The sequence below is a fragment of the Heptranchias perlo genome, chromosome 24 (genome assembly GCF_035084215.1).
Source record: "Heptranchias perlo isolate sHepPer1 chromosome 24, sHepPer1.hap1, whole genome shotgun sequence".
NCBI classification, from domain to species: domain Eukaryota; kingdom Metazoa; phylum Chordata; class Chondrichthyes; order Hexanchiformes; family Hexanchidae; genus Heptranchias; species Heptranchias perlo.
Window position 1 is genome coordinate 31,134,636 of NC_090348.1, and position 19,357 is coordinate 31,153,992.

The 19,357-nt window shown below is 42.6% G+C and overlaps 2 protein-coding genes across 5 annotated transcripts in view; one reads left to right on the top strand and one right to left on the bottom strand.

The window, feature by feature from the left end:
* LOC137341665 (SRSF protein kinase 2-like) overlaps window positions 1-4,095 on the bottom strand; it is a 177,481-nt gene extending 173,386 nt beyond the window's left edge. The window contains exons 1-3 of one of the 2 annotated variants that reach the window (XM_068005013.1): window positions 3,715-4,095; window positions 3,509-3,611; window positions 3,244-3,304 (exon numbers count right to left, since the gene is read on the bottom strand). In XM_068005013.1, coding sequence (XP_067861114.1) covers window positions 3,244-3,304; window positions 3,509-3,524 — 77 coding nt within the window. In that variant the 5' untranslated portion in view covers window positions 3,525-3,611; window positions 3,715-4,095. Of the gene's footprint in view, window positions 1-3,243; window positions 3,305-3,508; window positions 3,612-3,714 lie in introns of those variants that run through there. The other variant, XM_068005014.1, reaches the window with a different exon arrangement.
* The window catches only part of pus7 (pseudouridine synthase 7), a 65,154-nt gene continuing 49,811 nt past the window's right edge, over window positions 4,015-19,357 (top strand). For 2 of the 3 annotated variants that reach the window (XM_068005015.1, XM_068005017.1), the window contains exons 1-2: window positions 12,205-12,295; window positions 17,762-18,242. In XM_068005015.1, coding sequence (XP_067861116.1) covers window positions 17,887-18,242 — 356 coding nt within the window. In that variant the 5' untranslated portion in view covers window positions 12,205-12,295; window positions 17,762-17,886. Of the gene's footprint in view, window positions 4,125-12,204; window positions 12,296-17,761; window positions 18,243-19,357 lie in introns of those variants that run through there. The other variant, XM_068005016.1, reaches the window with a different exon arrangement.

Below are 19,357 nucleotides of genomic sequence, written 5' to 3' on the forward strand. Positions count from 1 at the left end.
AAATGGAAGAGAGCAGTAGCAGCAGACTAGTATAGTGTCCCGATCTAAAAACCATCAGTACAACGTAAAAGCACTTGTGAAGAGTGCCAGAATTTTTCCACAAACAGGTCAAATAGTTCTGATGAAAGGTCATCAACCTGGAATGTTAACTCTTTCTCTCTCCGTACATGCTGCCTGACCCGCTGAGTGTTTCAACATTTTGCTTTTATTTCAAATACAGAGAACACGTTTTGAATAGATTTTACATCATCTCCAGTCATCATCATAAGCCACTTTTACAGGTCAAATTCCAGATGATCAGCATCTGTGAGCCAGTTCCCAACATTTAAACTACTAAATCTGACTCCCTTATACCAATCGCAAAATTGGAGACCCACAAGAAAAACTGTCTATCATTCTCTACCAAGGCAAATTTAGTAGTGTGAATGTGGAAGCTAATCACTGACATCAGTCATCCAGAATCCAACCTAAACAACCTATAAAAGCAGCTATGCAGCAGAACTAGCCCCAAGGAGCTCAAAACAACACATTATGCAAACTCTTACCACCCAATTAAGGTCTGTTGTTAGTGACTGATCATTTACTTTGTGCTTTGGCAGCAACAACTCCTGCAGGTGCTTACTAGGAATCATATATAATGATAATTTGTAATTCCAGCTTTGGAATCAAACAAAATTAATTCAAATATAAACCAAAATCAAGTTTTCGCAATTTGATGCATCAAGAACCCATGCCAAAAAGAGTTTGGATTTGACCATACAAAGCCCAGCTTTAACAATTATGTTTACTCTTAACATAATTTGCTTAATAGTTACAACCTGGTAGCACTGTGTATTCAATATACAAACCCACTACATCACAGAATTGCATGCTACACATTTGTATCCATGACTCCTGAAGAAGTATTTAGTTTTGAAAGATAACAGGTCAGTCAGACTCCTTCTCATGATACTTGTTAGTCACCACAAAAGAAACACTAGAAGAGACCTAGGAGAAGGCCTGCTTTTATACTCAACTTATTGTACAGCATTGTTTGTAGGCACCCTAAGAGTCACAAGGTGGCTTTGTTTCATTCCTGGAAAGCAAAGTTCCACTGGCAGTGTGTGCCAACAAGGTGTCCATTTTGTTTTGGCCGCATGACTGAGCTCTCAGCACAACAATACGGGCCAGATATTTTATTTCAGATCTGTATAGACCATCACCCAGCATTAGGAAAGGGTCTGTCACCAGAATTATAACGTCATGAATATAACTTTAGAAAGATCACACATGTTCAGTTGTTTTGAAGAATTGTTCACAACTAACTGCAAGAGTGCAAGTCTTGAGCGTGTGCAGTTGTATGTCATCAGCCATATTCCAAATGCACCCCCACAATATAAATCGGGGGAGGAAAAGAAATTCCAAAACATAGACAGCTACACCCTACTGCAAAACCTCTTCATGGCAACCTAAAAGATGGGAAAAAGTAACTTATAAAAATGAGCAAAAAATATCACCGAAATATTTTCTTAACAACTGGCTACAGGAGAATTTGTTCACTATCAGAGATATTCCAATTGTGATTCTTTTACATTTATTAATATCCTATTGCTGTGCTGCAGAGTGCAAGTCTGTGTCCTGTACTAAAGCTAATGAGAAATTTCCAACTACGAGAAAGTAAATTCAATGTACAGACCCTCAGCATTTCTATATCCCACATTATTTCTCTATGAATTATAGTCATTAACAATGAACATCTGCCATATAAGATCAGAACTAATGAAAGAGAAAGTGCTCAGAGATTGCCACAGACCCAGTCCACTATGAAACATTGAAAACCCTAGAGTTACAACGCTTCCAGAACAATTAGAGTTGCCATTTGGATTTCAAAGTAGTTCAGATGGACTCTGCAATAACAACGTTGAAACCACATCAAACCTATAATATACCTTTACTTTAAATGATACTGACTAAGGGACTGGTTGCACACTAGTTTAGTTAAAATATTTCAGTTTCAACTTACAGCCACAGTGGATTTCTTCACTTTTGGTTAATCAATGGATAAAATGCTTTTTGGCCCCAAAACAATTCATCCCAGGTATATGAGGAGGAAAATTCAGCTGCCTATCCAACAAGCTCATCAAAAGAATAGAAAAATATATGTACTGATGAAAGTATATTCCCACTGCTGCTTTACAAGCAAAGAAGTTCCACAATTCACAAATGCCATTAAGTACTACTTATTTTGCAGGCACTGTTGGCCTGGAGTTTAAAATCAAAAGGACCAAACATAAGTTATTGGCATCAAATAACATACCATGCATTTGATATAGTTTTATTTTCACTAGAGTGAAATACCATTAAGGTTTAAGAAACATACCAATAATACTCAACGTCTCTGATAGAACACAAATGTATGTCGTATCTCTTCTTTGTGATGCTTGACCCAATGACATGGTCAAGTGCAGAATGGATGAAAAGTTGAAAGGATAAACAACTGAACAGGCATCAGACACAACCTCATCAGTTACCGTAGCACTAGACCAATCTCTTTTGTATACTGAAACAAAGTGATCCCTCCCTAGTGGCTCGGTACAATATATGGTGTGGTATAGAGCCACATAGATCAGGAAAGTGATAGAACAAACAGCTATTCAAATATTACCCAAAACACACAATATTAAACAAATTAGCAACAGGAGCCATCATGCTTATGGGAAAGAAAACTCCATCAAGCACTGTAGTACCAAAGTGACATTACATGCACATTCTATCTGAATGGTTCACATGCCTCAAAACTGCAAGAGAATGCCAATTAGTTTACAAACAAAATACCTTTTCACACAGAAGAACGCACACTCCAAAACCTTGCAGTGTTAGAGTTGTTGTAACTTCTTCAGTAAATATTTCAAAGCATTAACCACAAATTAGATTTTTAAATTAAACTGAGCCAGAAACAAATTATACAGAATAGCAATAAAAAGGCCGACATTTCTAAAAACACTTCAGTATACAGCAAAAAAACAAACACTGTAACAGACGCAATGGTGTATAAACACAAACACACACAAAATATATTTTAATAAGATTATACCAGTGCTTTGCAGCATTAGCCAGTGAATAAAGCCCTTTTTCTATCCAAGCCCAAACCCAAACCACCGTTATCAGATCCTCCCCCAGCAGCAAGCAGCAGCCGGAGGAGGAGGAGGAGGAGGAGGAGCAGCATCAGTTACACAAATACACACCACTCTCTGCTCTACTCACTTTTTATGAGCCTTCTCTTTCTTTCCTTTCGGCCTCCTCTTTCGAGCTTGAATGGCCAGGACTGACAAGGCAAGAAATACAAGAAGGGAAGGAAAGCGAAACATAAATACAATAAAATCCATTTCTCAAAAATAAATAAAACCGCAATTGTATAATATAACGCGAATTTGTTTCTATTCTTATGTTTTCTTTTTTTTAAAAAAAAAAGTCGCTGGTGTTTAAATTCACCGGCGGGCAGACGAGCTATTTGTATTTTTTTCCTTACCTTTCCTGGAACTCATTTTTCCAGCCGGGATTGTCCTCGCTCAGCCGCGCGCAGGCGCAACCGTCAACTCCCAGGCGCTCGAGCGCAAGGAAACGCGGTTGACCTGTATACAAAAGACGTCACTTGCCATATATGGAAGTTATGAAATTAAAAGGCCAAAATACAGATCTAAATGTTAAAGCTGGAAAGGTACAATCACATCTTACAGTGTCTGCGGGTTTTTTTTCTCTTTAAACGGCAAGATTTTGGTTTCGCTTTCTTTATAAAATAACAAAAAAAAAATCAACTTTGAAAATCTATATTATTTTGGTAACAATTTTAAGCATTATTTCAAAGGTGAACAGCTAAATTCCCGTAGTTTGATGCACTCGTCCACTTGCTCTCTTGTGGTCTTGGGAGGACGTTCTGTCCAGTGTACTTGTGTGAGCTTCTTCTTTAACCGCGCTGCTGGTTGTGCAGCACTGATGGTTAGTTTTGGTTCTGTCGCTGTACCCGGCGGATGGGTGTACCGCAAAAATCACATGAGCCTTTCTTCCACTGTTCTGAGACGTGATTCCCGTTCATGTGTACACTCCGTTGAATGTTAATGTGCCTGGCGTTTTAAAGGACAAATAAGGTAAGATTTAACCTAATTTGTGATACATTAAAACTGCGGTGTATGATTTACATTTGGTTTACAAAGTTTTGATGCATGTCATCTTTTGAAACTTTACTCATATTAAAGAGATAGTATCACCCAGAAAAGTTATTAGGCAAACATTTCCTACTGCGTGTAAGCATATAAACACAGTATTCTCATTGGCACTGCAGGTCATAGGGACATAAGATCAGGAGTCAGCCATTCAGCCACTCCACCATTCAATTAGATCATGGCTGATCTGTATCTTAACTCCATTTAACCGCCTTGGTTCCATAATCCCTTAATACCCTTACCTTAGTTGTTCATGTTCGCACAGTCTCTCCCTCCCTCCCCACTCCCTCTGTTAATACACTTGAATTTTGGCCTATAGCATACAGAGATGTCAGTCCCAGTGAATAGTGCAGGGAGCACACTAAGAATTGAACAGGACCTATCCAGTTCATTAGCCACTCCACTCAAGAGCGTGGGGAACTGAATGACCCCCATTGTTCAAATGTTGACACACTGACTGGGCCCTCGAAACACTGATTTTCAGCATGAAATGCTAACAGTTGGGACATATGATGTTCCCAGATTTTCTGTAGTCCAACTTTGGAAATATGACACATCAAGTTGATTCTGAGCAATTTGCTAATCTAGAACATTGCAAGCAGGACTTCTTCTTCATTGAAGAGCCCTATTAGACTTTTTTTCAAGGTTTTGGTCAGGCTGAAAACCTTGGATGCAGAATCAAAATTGTGCAACACTCGGTTCCTTAAATATGCCTAAGCAGTCAGAAATAGTTTTGATACTTCAACATAAAACTAGGAGGAATACATGAAGTATACAAATGGGTCAAAAGGTAAAGCAGTCACAGATGTTGCCCCATCTAAGCTAATGTTTTCCATGAAATCCATTTCCTGCTCCCTTAATCCTCTTCCCAATCAACTCCTGACCACTCAGTTACCTCTCATCGCTCTTATGCTTGCCAAAATTGTTAATGGCTCTCTTTGCTCAGGCACCATTCCCCTTTCTTTCAGAACAGCTGCCTCAAATCCTTCCTCAAAAAGCCAATACCTTGGTCCATCCATCCTCTCTAACTACCATCCCACCTTTAACCTCCCCTTCCTCTCTAAGAACATCAAATGGGTAACTGGCTCTTCTTCCATGCCCACCTGTCTCAAAACTCTATGTTTGGATTCCTTCAGTACAGCTTTCATACTGCTCACAGCATCGACCACAAGTCACAAGTAATAACCTCTGTAATTGTGACAGCAGTGCATTATCCCTACGTGTTCTCTTTGACCTCTCATGGTCTTTGATATGATCAATAATGCCATCCTCCTCTAGCGCAGAATTGTCCAATACATTAGCCACTAGCCATGTGGCTAATTGAGAATCCAGATGTGGCTAATTGCATTTCTGATTTGGAAATAAAAAATGAGTAATAGACAATGTACTTGGGATTGTGATCTCAATATTCATATTTGCACGGTGTATACATATGTACTTTAACCTTTTTATGCACTTATTGGTAAAATGGTAAGATAAAAAACAAAGTGTGCAATTGTTTCTTGATTATTGCAAGTGCTTTACTTTCTTAGTTCTCTTTAGAACAGAAAAGGTTAAGGGGAAATTTGATAGAGGTGTTCAAAATCATGAGCGGTTTTGATAGAATAAATAAGGAGAAACAGTTTCCAGTGGCAGAAGGGTTGGTAACCAGAGGACACAGATTTAAGGTGGTCGGCAAAAGAGCCAGAGGCATCATGAGGAAACCCTTTTTTTATGCAGCGAGTTGTAATGATCTGGAATGCACTGCCTTAAAGGATGGTGGAAGCAGGTTCAATAGTAACTTTCAAAAGGGAATTGGATAAATACTTGAAGGGAAAAATTTACAGGGCTATGGGGAAAGAGCAGGGGAATGGGACTAATTGGATAGCTCATTCAAGGAGCCGGCACAGGCACAATGGGCTGAATGGCCTCCTCCAATGCTGTACCTACTATGATATATGATTAGTTACTGAATGGAGGTAGATATTTGTTAAGTAAATATATAAATGTGAAGTAGATTTACCTGTATTGTGTGAGTTTTCTATTAAAATTAGGGCATGTGGCTAAAACGTTATTGCCGTAGCCACACCTGGGGTTATGCAGCAATTTCTATTGGACAACACTGCTCTAGCACCATTCTTCTGTGTCGAGCTCCATGGAAGTACCAAACTTATCGATCCCACCTCATATAGTACATCTTCAGCAATGACTTCTCTTCCCACAGCTGTATAGCCAACTCCAGAGTTCCCCAGTAATCTATCCATGGCTACCTCCTCTCCTGAACTTGAAACCCTGCATTCTATCCATTACCAAAACTACTTTCTTCCATTTACACAACTTTATCTGCCTCTGCCCGACCTCACCCCCATCGTTGCCAAAACCTTTATCCATGCTTTTGTCACCTCTATTGATTTCTCCAACATACTCCTTGCCAGCATCCCATCCTCCACCCTCCATAAACACTAACGAGTCCAAAACTTAGCCACCTATATCCTGACCCATACTAAATCCCACTCGCCCATCTCCCCTGTAATCGACGACCTACACTGGCTTCCTGTCCTCCAACACATTAAACTCCTTGTCCTCAGCTTCAAATCCCTCCATTTATGCAACCTCTTCCAGCCTTATCCTTTGGTTCTGACTGTGGCCTTCAGTGCATCCTCCCAACTCTTCACCCTATCATTGGTTGGAAAGCCAGCCACCATATAAATTTGCAGGCCTCAGACCTTCAGCACCCCCATTGCATTATTGGTCCCAATGAGTACCCTTGCAAACAACAGGAAGAGAAGATTTTTATTCCATCAGGCTGTGCTGGATTTTTTTTTTTTTTATTCGTTCACGGGATGTGGGCGTCGCTGGCAAGGCCGGCATTTATTGACCATCCCTAATTGCCCTTGAGAAGGTGGTGGTGAGCCGCCTTCTTGAACCGCTGCAGTCCGTGTGGTGACGGTTCTCCCACAATGCTGTTAGGAAGGGAGTTCCAGGATTTTGACCCAGCGACAATGAAGGAACGGCGATATATTTCCAAGTCGGGATGGTGTGTGACTTGGAGGGGAACGTGCAGGTGGTGTTGTTCCCATGCGCCTGCTGCCCTTGTCCTTCTAGGTGGTAGAGGTCGCGGGTTTGGGAGGTGCTGTCGAAGAAGCCTTGGCGAGTTGCTGCAGTGCATCCTGTGGATGGTGCACACTGCAGCCACAGTGCGCCGGTGGTGAAGGGAGTGAATGTTTAGGGTGGTGGATGGGGTGCCAATCAAGCGGGCTGCTTTATCTTGGATGGTGTCGAGCTTCTTGAGTGTTGTTGGAGCTGCACTCATCCAGGCAAGTGGAGAGTATTCCATCACACTCCTGACTTGTGCCTTGTAGATGGTGGAAAGGCTTTGGGGAGTCAGGAGGTGAGTCACTCGCCACAGAATACCCAGCCTCTGACCTGCTCTCGTAGCCACAGTATTTATATGGCTGGTCCAGTTAAGTTTCTGGTCAATGGTGACCCCCAGGATGTTGATGGTGGGGGATTCGGCGATGGTAATGCCGTTGAATGTCAAGGGGAGGTGGTTAGACTCTCTCTTGTTGGAGATGGTCATTGCCTGGCACTTATCTGGCGCGAATGTTACTTGCCACTTATCAGCCCAAGCCTGGATGTTGTCCAGGTCTTGCTGCATGCGGGCTCGGACTGCTTCATTATTTGAGGGGTTGCGAATGGAACTGAACACTGTGCAGTCATCAGCGAACATCCCCATTTCTGACCTTATGATGGAGGGAAGGTCATTGATGAAGCAGCTGAAGATGGTTGGGCCTAGGACACTGCCCTGAGGAACTCCTGCAGCAATGCCCTGGGGCTGAGATGCTTGGCCTCCAACAACCACTACCATCTTCCTTTGTGCTAGGTATGACTCCAGCCACTGGAGAGTTTTCCCCCTGATTCCCATTGACTTCAATTTTACTAGGGCTCCTTGGCGCCACACTCGGTCAAATGCTGCCTTGATGTCAAGGGCAGTCACTCTCACCTCACCTCTGGAATTCAGCTCTTTTGTCCATGTTTGGACCAAGGCTGTAATGAGGTCTGGAGCCGAGTGGTCCTGGCGGAACCCAAACTGAGCATCGGTGAGCAGGTTATTGGTGAGTAAGTACCGCTTGATAGCACTGTCGACGACACCTTCCATCACTTTGCTGATGATTGAGAGTAGACTGATGGGGCGGTAATTGGCCGGATTGGATTTGTCCTGCTTTTGTGGACAGGACATACCTGGGCAAGTCTTCAGCACTACAGCTGGGATGTTGTCGGGGCCCATAGCCTTTGCTGTATCCAGTGCACTCAGACGTTTCTTGATATCACGTGGAGTGAATCGAATTGGCCGAAGACTGGCTTCCGTGATGGTGGGGATATCGGGAGGAGGCTGAGATGGATTATCCACTCGGCACTTCTGGCTGAAGATGGTTGCAAACGCTTCAGCCTTGTCTTTTGCACTCACGTGCTGGACTCCGCCATCGTTGAGAATGGGGATGTTTGCAGAGCCTCCTCCTCCCGTTAGTTGTTTAATTGTCCACCACCATTCACGACTGGATGTGGCAGGACTGCAGAGCTTTGATCTGATCCGTTGGTTGTGGAATTGCTTAGCTCTGTCTATAGCATGTTGCTTCCGCTGTTTAGCATGCATGTACACCTGAGTTGTAGCTTCACCAGGTTGGCACCTCATTTTTAGGTACGCCTGGTGCTGCTCCTGGCATGCTCTTCTACACTCCTCATTGAACCAGGGTTGATCCCCTGGCTTGTTGGTAATGGTAGAGTGAGGAATATGCCGGGCCATGAGGTTACAGATTGTGCTGGAATACAATTCTGCTGCTGCTGATGGCCCACAGCGCCTCATGGATGCCCAGTTTTGAGCTGCTAGATCTGTTCTGAATCTATCCCATTTAGCACGGTGGTAGTGCCACACAACACGTTGGATGGTGTCCTCAGTGCGAAGACGGGATTTCATCTCCACGAGGACTGTGCGGTGGTCACTCCTACCAATACTGTCATGGACAGATGCATTTGCGACAGGTAGATTGGTGAGGACGAGGTCAAGTAAGTTTTTCCCTCGTGTTGGTTCGCTCACCACTTGCCGCAGGCCCAGTCTAGCAGCTATGTCCTTCAGGACTCGGCCAGCTCGGTCAGTAGTGGTGCTACCGAGCCACTCTTGGTGATGGACATTGAAGTCCCCCACCCAGAGTACATTTTGTGCCCTTGCTACCCTCAGTGCTTCCTCCAAGTGGTGTTCAACATGGAGGAGGACTGATTCATCAGCTGAGGGAGGACGGTAGGTGGTAATCAGCAGGAGGTTTCCTTGCCCATGTTTGACCTGATGCCATGAGATTTCATGGGGTCCAGAGTCAATGATGAGGACTCCCAGGGCCATTCCCTCCTGATTGTATATCACTGTACCGCCACCTCTGGTGGGTCTGTCCTGCCGGTGGGACAGGACATACCCAGGGATTGTGATGGAAGAGTCTGGGACGTTGGCTGAAAGATATGATTCTGTGAGTATGGCTATGTCAGGCTGTTGCTTGACTAGTCTGTGGGACAGCTCTCCCAATTTTGGCACAAGTCCCCAGATGTTAGTAAGGAGGACCTTGCAGGGTCGACTGGGCTTGGTGTTTTGCCGTTGTCGTGTCCGGTGCCTAGTGGTCCGATGCCGGGTGGTCCGTCCGGTTTTATTCTTATTCAAAGCTATGTCCCAGAATGGAGAGAAGAACTGTACAAACCCATTGTACCATTCAATTTGCCATAATTAATAATTGATTTCACCCATTAATTCTTAATGGATGGTGGATTCTTCCATGATTTTTAGTACCTATACTGAGTCATACTCTATTGACAGGAGGCACGCTTATCATGTATGACATTTTTCCTCACCGAGATGTGTGATGTGGGATTCTATTTCCAAATGACTACTCATCAAGCCATAGCTGACAAGATTTATCACGCAAATGTGACTTGAGTGTCACGCAGCATGGGAATTTAGACCAAGTTACAAGGGACTCAAACAGGCGATAAGGGAAAGCTAGAGTTTTAATTTAAAATCAATTTAATTCAAAATTCCCCCCATCAGTTTCTAGGTTTTTGCCCACTACAAGGCTGCATTTAGTGCTCCAGCTGCACTGTACTTTAAGATGTCAGCCATGGTTCAGCGGTTGTTCTCTTGTCTCTGAGTCAAAAGGTTGTGGGTTCAAATCTCACACCAGAGACATGAGCACAAAATCTAGGCTGACACTTCAGTGTAGTACTGAGAGTGTACTGTATTGTTGGAGGTGCCGTCTTTTGGATGATATATTAAACCGAGGCCCCGGTGGCACTATTTCAAAGAAGAGCACAGGAGTTCTTCCTGGTGTCCTGGCCAATATTTATGCCTCAAGCAACAAACTAAAAAAGATTATCTGGTCATTATTGCATTGCTGTCTGTGGGACTTGCTGTGTGCTGTGTTTCTTACATTACAACAGTGATTACACTTCAAAAAGTATTTCATTGGCTGTAAAGCATTTTGGGACGTCATGAGGTCATGAAAGGCACTATATAAATTCAAGTCTTTCTTTTAGTTAGCATAGGAAGTCTAGCAAGAGCAAGAAGGGCCGATGATAGATGATAGATGATAGATGATAGATGATAGATGATAGATGATAGATGATAGATGATAGATGATAGATGATAGATGATAGATGATAGATGATAGATGATAGATGATAGATGGCATACTGTCAAATCATGCTGCTCCAACAGGACTATGAGGCTTCCTCCTGAATTTAGAGGGCTGAGTCATGAGGAAAGATTGCCTACCCTTGGATTTTAATCCCTGAAAAAGAGGAAGATGAGGTGGGATTTTACAGAGGTCTTTAAGATTTTCAAGGATTGAGAGAATTTGATTCCCAAAATGTCTTCTGTCAGGCACAGGATTTGAGGTTTGTATCAGCCTGGCTTAGTTGAAACCACTCTTACCTCTGAATTGGAAGGTTCTGGATTCAGGCCCCACTATAGATTTAAGCATATCATCTGAAACATCAGTACAGTACTGAGGGAGTACTGTATTGTTGGATGGTGTCTTTTAAATATGATGTTAAACTGAGGCCTTTCTGCCTATTCAGGTGGATGTAAAATATCCCATGACGCTATGTGAAGTTCTCTGAGCAACATTCCTCTCTCAACTAACTACCAAAAACAGATTTCTGGTTATTTGTTCATTTGCTGTTTGTGGGATCTTGCTGTGTGCAAATTGGCTGCCATGTTTGCCTGCATAACAAAAATCATTGCACTTCCAAAGTAATCCGCTGGTTGCAATGTGCTTTGTGATGTCTGAGGATGTGACAAGGTGCTTTATAAATGGAACTTCTTTCTTAGGACACAATTTAAAGTTAAGGGTGTCAAAGGAAATATGAAATGTAATTTCAAGAAGGTGATACAATTCTGGAACAGAATACCGTGGCAGGTTTTTAAAAAGGACTGGATGAATTCCTAATATTAAAGAGATACAGGGCTATTAGTTCCAGAATCACTTTAAGTCAAGGAGGTTCCCGAAGTGGTCATTTTGTGCCTTTAGTTTGTGAAGAGGAAATGTAATGTTACTATTGAGCCCGACGCGTTCCTATTGATTTCAATGGGTTGCATCTTCTTGATGAACACAGTTCTGTTAATTTCATCCAGATCGTAATCTGTCTCCTTGTAATGACCACAGGTCTGTTCCTGTCAATAGAGACTACACCTGATCTTAGCAAAACGGCCGAAAAACGATGTTTGCAATCAGTCTGTAATGAGAACAGCGTTGCTCATGTCAAGGGATTTGCAATCATTCGTTGGTCTTGCTCTTTTTGTTTTCTCGTAAACTTTATTTTTGGCGCCTGTGCATTTGATTGACATTTGTCATGTCCACAATGCCTTCCTTCCCGCTTTCTCCGCGCGCACCAGCAGCAGAACGTAACGCGTCCCAAGCACCAGGTAGCTACGTCATGCCGTAGGCTGTCTGAACGTAGGACCAATCAGCGGTGCTGGAAGGGGGAGGGGTTTCGTGTCGCCGGAACGTTTGCGGCAGTGGTGAACGTGTTTCCTGTGTGCAGCTTGGGAGCGGGTCTGGCATTTGGTGTATGTTGTGGTGAGTGGCCGATTGATGTGAGGTACACCGTGCCTTTGCTTCATGTACCGCGACATATAAAGATTCGGGTTCCCGGGCACTAAGTGGTGTGTTGATGTCGTTAGGGAATGCGATATCATGTCGAGGCCCTGTTCTGATGCGCCGTGGTTTGCAGCCTCCATCCACTGGAGGGGAAAGGCTTGCATAAAGATAATGTCATAAGGGGAAGCTGAAGCTGTGTACCGAATTACAACGTGTGCTCATGTTTTATACATATATAAATCATTTAAGAATGAATCATGGCCATCAGCAAATGCAAGCTTTTGCAGTGTGTCACCAGAAGTATTGAGAATATAAGAAAATAAATTTTTGCAGAGAAGCTAGGTATACATTTAACAATGATTCGGTCCCATTAGCTCACAATCCGATTACTTGTAATGTAAAGTCAGGATTTTTTTTTTGGATTGTGATTCTTGGTATTCATGCATGGCCATACTTGATTGTAGGTTATGGTGAGGATATAATTGGTGTAGATTTAAGTTGGTAAAAGCACATCTGAGTTAGATGAACATATGGGATGGAGGGAAACCTGGTGTTATCTGAATCATGAAGAGGTCTTTTGCAAATTACTGATTCTTTCTCAACCCAATTTATATCATTTTGTCAAAAGCAAAATACTGCAGATGCTGGAAATCTGAAATAACAGAAAATGCTGGAAATACTCAGCAAGTCAGACAGCACCTGCAGAGAAAGAAACAGAGTTACCGTTTCAGGTTGTTGACCTTTCATCAAAACTGGAAGAAGTTGAAGATTAAACAGTTTTTAAGCAATTACAGAGCCAGGCAGAGGGGGGAGGGGAGAAAAGAACAAAAGGAAAGGTCTCTGATAGGGTGGAGGGCAGGGATGATGATACAAGGCAAGGAGGGTGGTAATGGGAAAGTAAAGAAGCAAAAGGTGGGTCTAGAGGAGCTGTAAATGGTAACATCAGAACCATTATCAGCACCTGCAGTCTGAAAAAAATAGGAGTAGTGGTTATGATCTGAAGTTATTGAAATCATTGAGTCCAGAAGGTTGTAAAGTGCCTAAACGGGAAGGTGCCATGGGAAGGAGAGTGGGTGCTGGGGCTGATGGATGAGTGGACCAGGGTGTTGCGGAGGGAACGGTCACTTTGGAATGCTGGGAGGGGAGGGGAAGATGAGTTGGGTGGCATCGCACTGGAGGTGGCGGAAATGGCAGAGGATGATACGTTGAATGTGGAGGCTGGTGGGGTGGAAGATGAGGACAAGGGGGACCCTATCCTGGTTCTGGGAGGGAGGGGAAGGGGTGAGAAACTGGGAGAAGGGAATAGAGTCACTTACAGGATGCCCTTTCCTGCTCTCGCCCTGCACTGGAAAATTTCATCAACTTTGCTTCCAATTTCTGCCCTTCCCTCGCCTTCACATGGTCCATCTCCGACTCTTCCATTCCCTTCCTCGACTTCTCTATCTCCACTTCTGGGGATAGGCTGTCAACCAATATCTACTATAAGCCCACCGACTCCCACAGCTACCTTGATTACACTTCCTCCCACCCCGCTTCCTGTAAGGACTCTATTCCCTTCTCCCAGTTTTTCCATCTCCATCGCATCTGTTCTGACGATGCCACCTTCCACACCAGTGCTTCCGATATGTCTTCCTTTTTCCTCAACTGAGGATTCCCCTCCACTGTAGTTGACAGGGCCCTCGACCATGTCCATCCTATTTCCCACACTTCTCCCCTTGTCCTCACCTTCCACCCCACCAGCCTCCACGTTCAACGTATCATCCTCCACCATTTCCGTCACCTCCAAACACATCTTCCTCTCCCCTTTCAGCATTCCGATCGTTCCCTCCGCGACACCCTGGTCCACTCTTTCATCACCCCCAACAGCTGCTCTCCTCCCCAAGGCACCTTCTGGTGCGAGCGCAGGAGATGCAACACCTGCCCTTTCACCTCCCTTCCCACCGTCCAGGGCCCCAAACACTCCTTCCAGGTGAAACAGCGATTTACTTGTCCTTCTTTCAATTTAGTATACTGTATTTGCCGCTCACAATGCGGTCCCCTCTACATTGGGGAGACCAAACGCAGATTGGGTGATCGCTTTGCTGAACACCCTTGCTCAATCTGCGAGTGCGACCCTGACCTGCCGGTCGCTTGCTATTTTAATTCCCCGTCCCACTCCCACTCTGACCTCTTTGTCCTCTGCCTCTTACACTGTTCCAATGAAGCTCAATGGAAGCTTGAGGAACAGCACCTCATCTTTCGATTAGGCACTTTACAACCTTCTGGACTCAACGTTGACTTCAATAACTTCAGATCATAACCACTGCTCCCATTTTTTCGGATAGCAGGTGCTGGTAATGGTTCTGATGTTGTCATTTACAGCTCCTCTAGACCCATCTTTAGTTTCTTTACTTGTCCCATTACCACCCTCCTTGCCTTGCACCATCATCCCTTTTGGCATTTAATCACTCCTGTCCTCCACCATATCAGAAACCTTCCCTTTTGGCTGGATGGATTGCTGGGAACAGCAGATTCCCAGATGCTATTTTTGCTTTCAGTGCTGCCTGTCCAAGCACTACATTGCTGGTGCTCCTTATGGAGGATTCAGTGTGCTGGGAGAGTAAAAACACAATGTTGTCAGCATATTTGTGGGTATATATGTGGTTTTCAAATTTTTCTGTGGGGTACCCCACAGAAAAGAGACTGCTAGCCAAAGGAAAACTGCTATTGTTGCAGAAAATTATTTTTCTTAGTATACAGCAATATAATTAATATTTGAGGAAAGTGTGAACAATGGTTAATATTTTTGTTGGAAGTCTTGGACAGGATAGGATAGATACTGGACCATGCTTTCTAAAACTTCTATAAAACACGTATGTCTAACAAAAACATATACTGATTAAACTGAAAATATTAGCAACCGCATGCAAAGAAACTGCATGCTTCATTTAGAAAATAAAAGTAGCCTGAGATATTTTATGTTACCATTTTTAAAATCTATTTAGAATTGTATGGTTAGTGCATGTTCATCCCAGCTTGGCATGGCCACTTATAGGCTGGGTATAGTGACAGAAATGGAGTCTGAATACATTTGAGTGAGAATGCACAGTTGCTATTCTGTCAGTGTAGGTTGAAGGTGCTTCCGTGAAGTGTAAGTTGCAGAGCAGGCCTCAAAGCTCACTATGCTCCTGGGTTTCCTTAGTTTAATATGTCTTTTTACCACTAGCTCAATAATTTGCATGCAAATACTATTAACTTGTTTATTACCTTTTATTGATAGCTGAAATATGTCTTGCATTATCTTCTTTGAATATATTTATTAAATAATGTAATATTCTATAAGTGATAGTGAGAAAAGGAATAGTGTTGGCAGTCCAGTGGCACAATGCTTTTGTGCTCCACTCACTGCCATGGTTGATGAACACGGGCTCACCTCCAAGCTTTCAGTGTCTGTCATACCATCAAACTGAGGCACTGAGTACAGTACGAAGATGGGGGAGTGGGAGGGTGAGGCAATCCAAAGCTGCACTTGCTCACTTCTAACCAGTTAGTTTTAAGATCTTGGGAGCTGGCTGCTTGTCCAACTTTTCAAGTGGGAATGGCTAGCTCCAGTCTTTTCTGAAGCACAAGCAGAACCTTAAACAATAGCACCAGCGAGTAAGATGCGAACCAGGGCAGAAAAATCACTTTAGATTTCAAAGCCATTGGCTTAACCCCTCAGCCATCACAGCTGGTTTTTAATTTTCATCCTACCAGCCTAGATTAAATTCAAACTCATGTCCCACAGGTGGAACATCTGTGTGCTAATTCACTGCACCAGCCAGTATCCCTACTGGGCATGGTTAGTTGGATTCAGATACCTGAAGAGCAGGAAGAAAATTTAATGGGTGGGGGGGTGCGCATGGGTAAGATGTGATTTTTTTCCATTGGAGTGCCACATAGGAATTGCTAGACAAAAAAAGACCAAGGTCCATCTAGTTCTCCTTCTACCATCCTGGTAGTCACCTGATACAACGATAATGAAGTTGTTGACTAATCATAGCAATCAATTTCTATCAGTTGGCCTACAACAGACCCAGACATGACGTGAGGAAAACCCCAATGGTGGAACGCTTCGGGAACCACAGGTCCAAAGTCACTTGTTCTTCCCAAGCATGCTACGCTTACCACATATCATGTCTCAAATTACACATATACTGTATCCCAAAATGTTATTTTCTGAAAGAAATCTAATTTGCATTGAATGAATCAATGCTAGCTGCTTCCATCATCTCCCCACAGACCCTGTTCTATAGATTGACGATTTGTTCACTGAAATATTGTTTTCGCAGATTAGTTTTGAATTTACCCCCCCTTCAAGCTCTGGTTGTACTGCTCTGGACAAGGTGAAATAGCTTGTCATTGTCTACATTATCTAGTCATTTTGGAATCCTAAAAAACAACAATCATATCACCAAAAAACAACAATCATATCACCTAAAAACAGCAGTCATGGTGCAGGATTGTTATTGTTTTGCTTCATTGCAGTTTTTTGAGGTTATGTATAAATTCTATCTTGCATGATGAATGAGGTATGAAGAAACCAATGGGTTTAAAACTAAATTTAGACCTTGCCACTCACCTGATGTCTGCATATGCAGATTACCGGGCATCACTGAATAGTAATCAGGAGTAAGAATTCTAGCTGATTTATTTTTTCTCCCTTACCCAAAGTTCCTGGTGACTGCTTCTGCTGCGATTAGCTAACAGATCATCAACCAGGGATCAAACCTGGGACTTTCATTGTGTGGCTCAGCCACTCACTGGATAAACTTGCTGAACCATTGGGAGAAAAGCGAATGTTTAAAACCTGAGTTGATTTCAGTGATTTAGATTAAGGACTACCATAATTGTTTTTCTTGGTATGCTGCCCTCCACTGAAGGGAATGCATCCACTTTTTTTTCTTTATCCGTTGTTTCTATGGAGGTCTTCCCCTGGGACATGAGTCTTTGGCCAAATGATGGGGGTGAAGGCAGGTAGAAAGAGGTAGTGGCCTGCTGTTAATCCACAGCAATACTGCTCTTTGCTCATTACCAAGAAACAAACAATAGTGTCTTGATGAGAAAATCTATACTGACTTTAAGAAAAAAAGCTTTTGTAATAGGTGAGGTTAGAAACTCAGTACAGTAGGGCATGAACCTTTGTCTTTGCACACTCTTGGTAGGTGCTTCAGCATGCAGTGTCTCTGAACTATAAATGATTAAATTGAGATTATTTAAATATACATGCACATGAAGTATTAATCCCCTCTCCCTCACCCAGTATTTTTTTGTACTCTTGTGCAATCTTCAGTGAATATTATGGATGGTCTTTAGAGGAGACATAAATCTGATTTCACTATTTTAAGCCAGAAAAAAATCCATATCATTGTTACTAACTATCACATTTGTTGTATTTTTGACTAAGATTCTTTTTTTTTTCTTTAGAATTTTAGATCTCAACCTAGTTTTTATAAAGGTACTCTGTCATGTGCCCATAAAGGTCCTTCAGTCAACAAACGTATGGACTAATTTTTAAAAAGTAATCTTGTGTCAACGCCCTCTTAAGAAAAATGGAAGTGGAGGAAGCAAACAATCCTGCCATAAAGCGTTCTCGCCCCGATGACAATGAAGAGCGAACTGAGCCAGAACAGTATAAAAAGACCAGGCTTTCAGAACCTGGTATATCTTCAGATCTGTCTGGCATTGGTAAACATACTGAAGGAATTAAAGGTGGTTTGCAAGCCCCTCCTTCTAGAGTAGATGAGGATAATGGGGAAGAAATGGATAATGCTGTACTTGAAGAAGATGAAGAAGGCGATGGAGACAGCTTTGCTGATATGATGAAACATGGCTTGGTCGAGCATGATGTTGGAATCACAAAGTTTGTCAGCATGCACCAAGGATTCTCAGGAATCCTGAAGGAAAGGTAAAGACGGTCATAAGTAGAGTTCGTGTTTCATTAAAGTGAAATTAAATGAAGTGGACAATGAAATTCATGTTGAATTGTATATGAAATCATCACCACTTTGCTTTTTAAATTTGTATAATTTGAATACACTTACATCGAGTTACAACGAGTTTACAGTACAGAAACAGGCCATTTGGCCCAACTGGTCTATGCCGGCCTTTATGCTCCACACGAGCGTCCTCCCACCCCTCTTCATCTAACACTATCAACATACCCTTCTATTCCTTTCTCCCTCATGTGTTTATCTAGCTTCCCCTTAAAAGCATCTGTGCTATTTGCCTTACCTACTCCTTGTGGTAGCCTGTTCCACATTCTTACCACTCTTTGGGTAAAGAAATTTCTCGTGAATTCCCTATTGGATTTTTTGGTGACTATTGTATTCATTGTCCCTAGTTTTAGTCTCCCCCGCAAATGGAAACAAATTCTCTACATCTACCCTTTCATTATCTTCAAGATCTCTATCTGGTCAGCCTTCTCTTTTCTAGAGAAAAGAGCCTCAGCCTTTCCTGATAATTATATCCTCTCAGTTCTGGTATCATCCTTGAGTATATTTTTTGCACCTTCTCCAAAGCATCTATATCCTTTTTATAATACAGAGACCAGAACTCTGCACTATAATCCAAGTGTGGTCCAACCAAGGTTCTATACAAATTTTACATAATTTCTCTGCTTTTCAATTCTATCACTCTAGAAATTAACAGTGCTTGGTTTGCCTTTCTTATGGCCTTATTAACCTGCATCGCTACTTTTAGTGATTGTGTATCTGTGCCCTGAGATCCCTTTGTTCTTCTACCCCATTTAGATTATTATTATCCAAGCAGTATGTGGCCTCGTTATTCTTCCTACCAAAATGCACCACCTCACACTTTTATTGAAATTTATTTGCTAATTACACGTCAATTCTGCAAGTTTATTAATGTGGTCTTGCATTTTGGCGCGTTCTTCCTTAGTTTTAACCACACCCCCAATTTGGTGTCTCCAGCAAATTTTGAAATAGAATCATAGAATCATAGAAGTTACAACATGGAAACAGGCCCTTCGGCCCAACATGTCCATGTCGCCCAGTTTATACC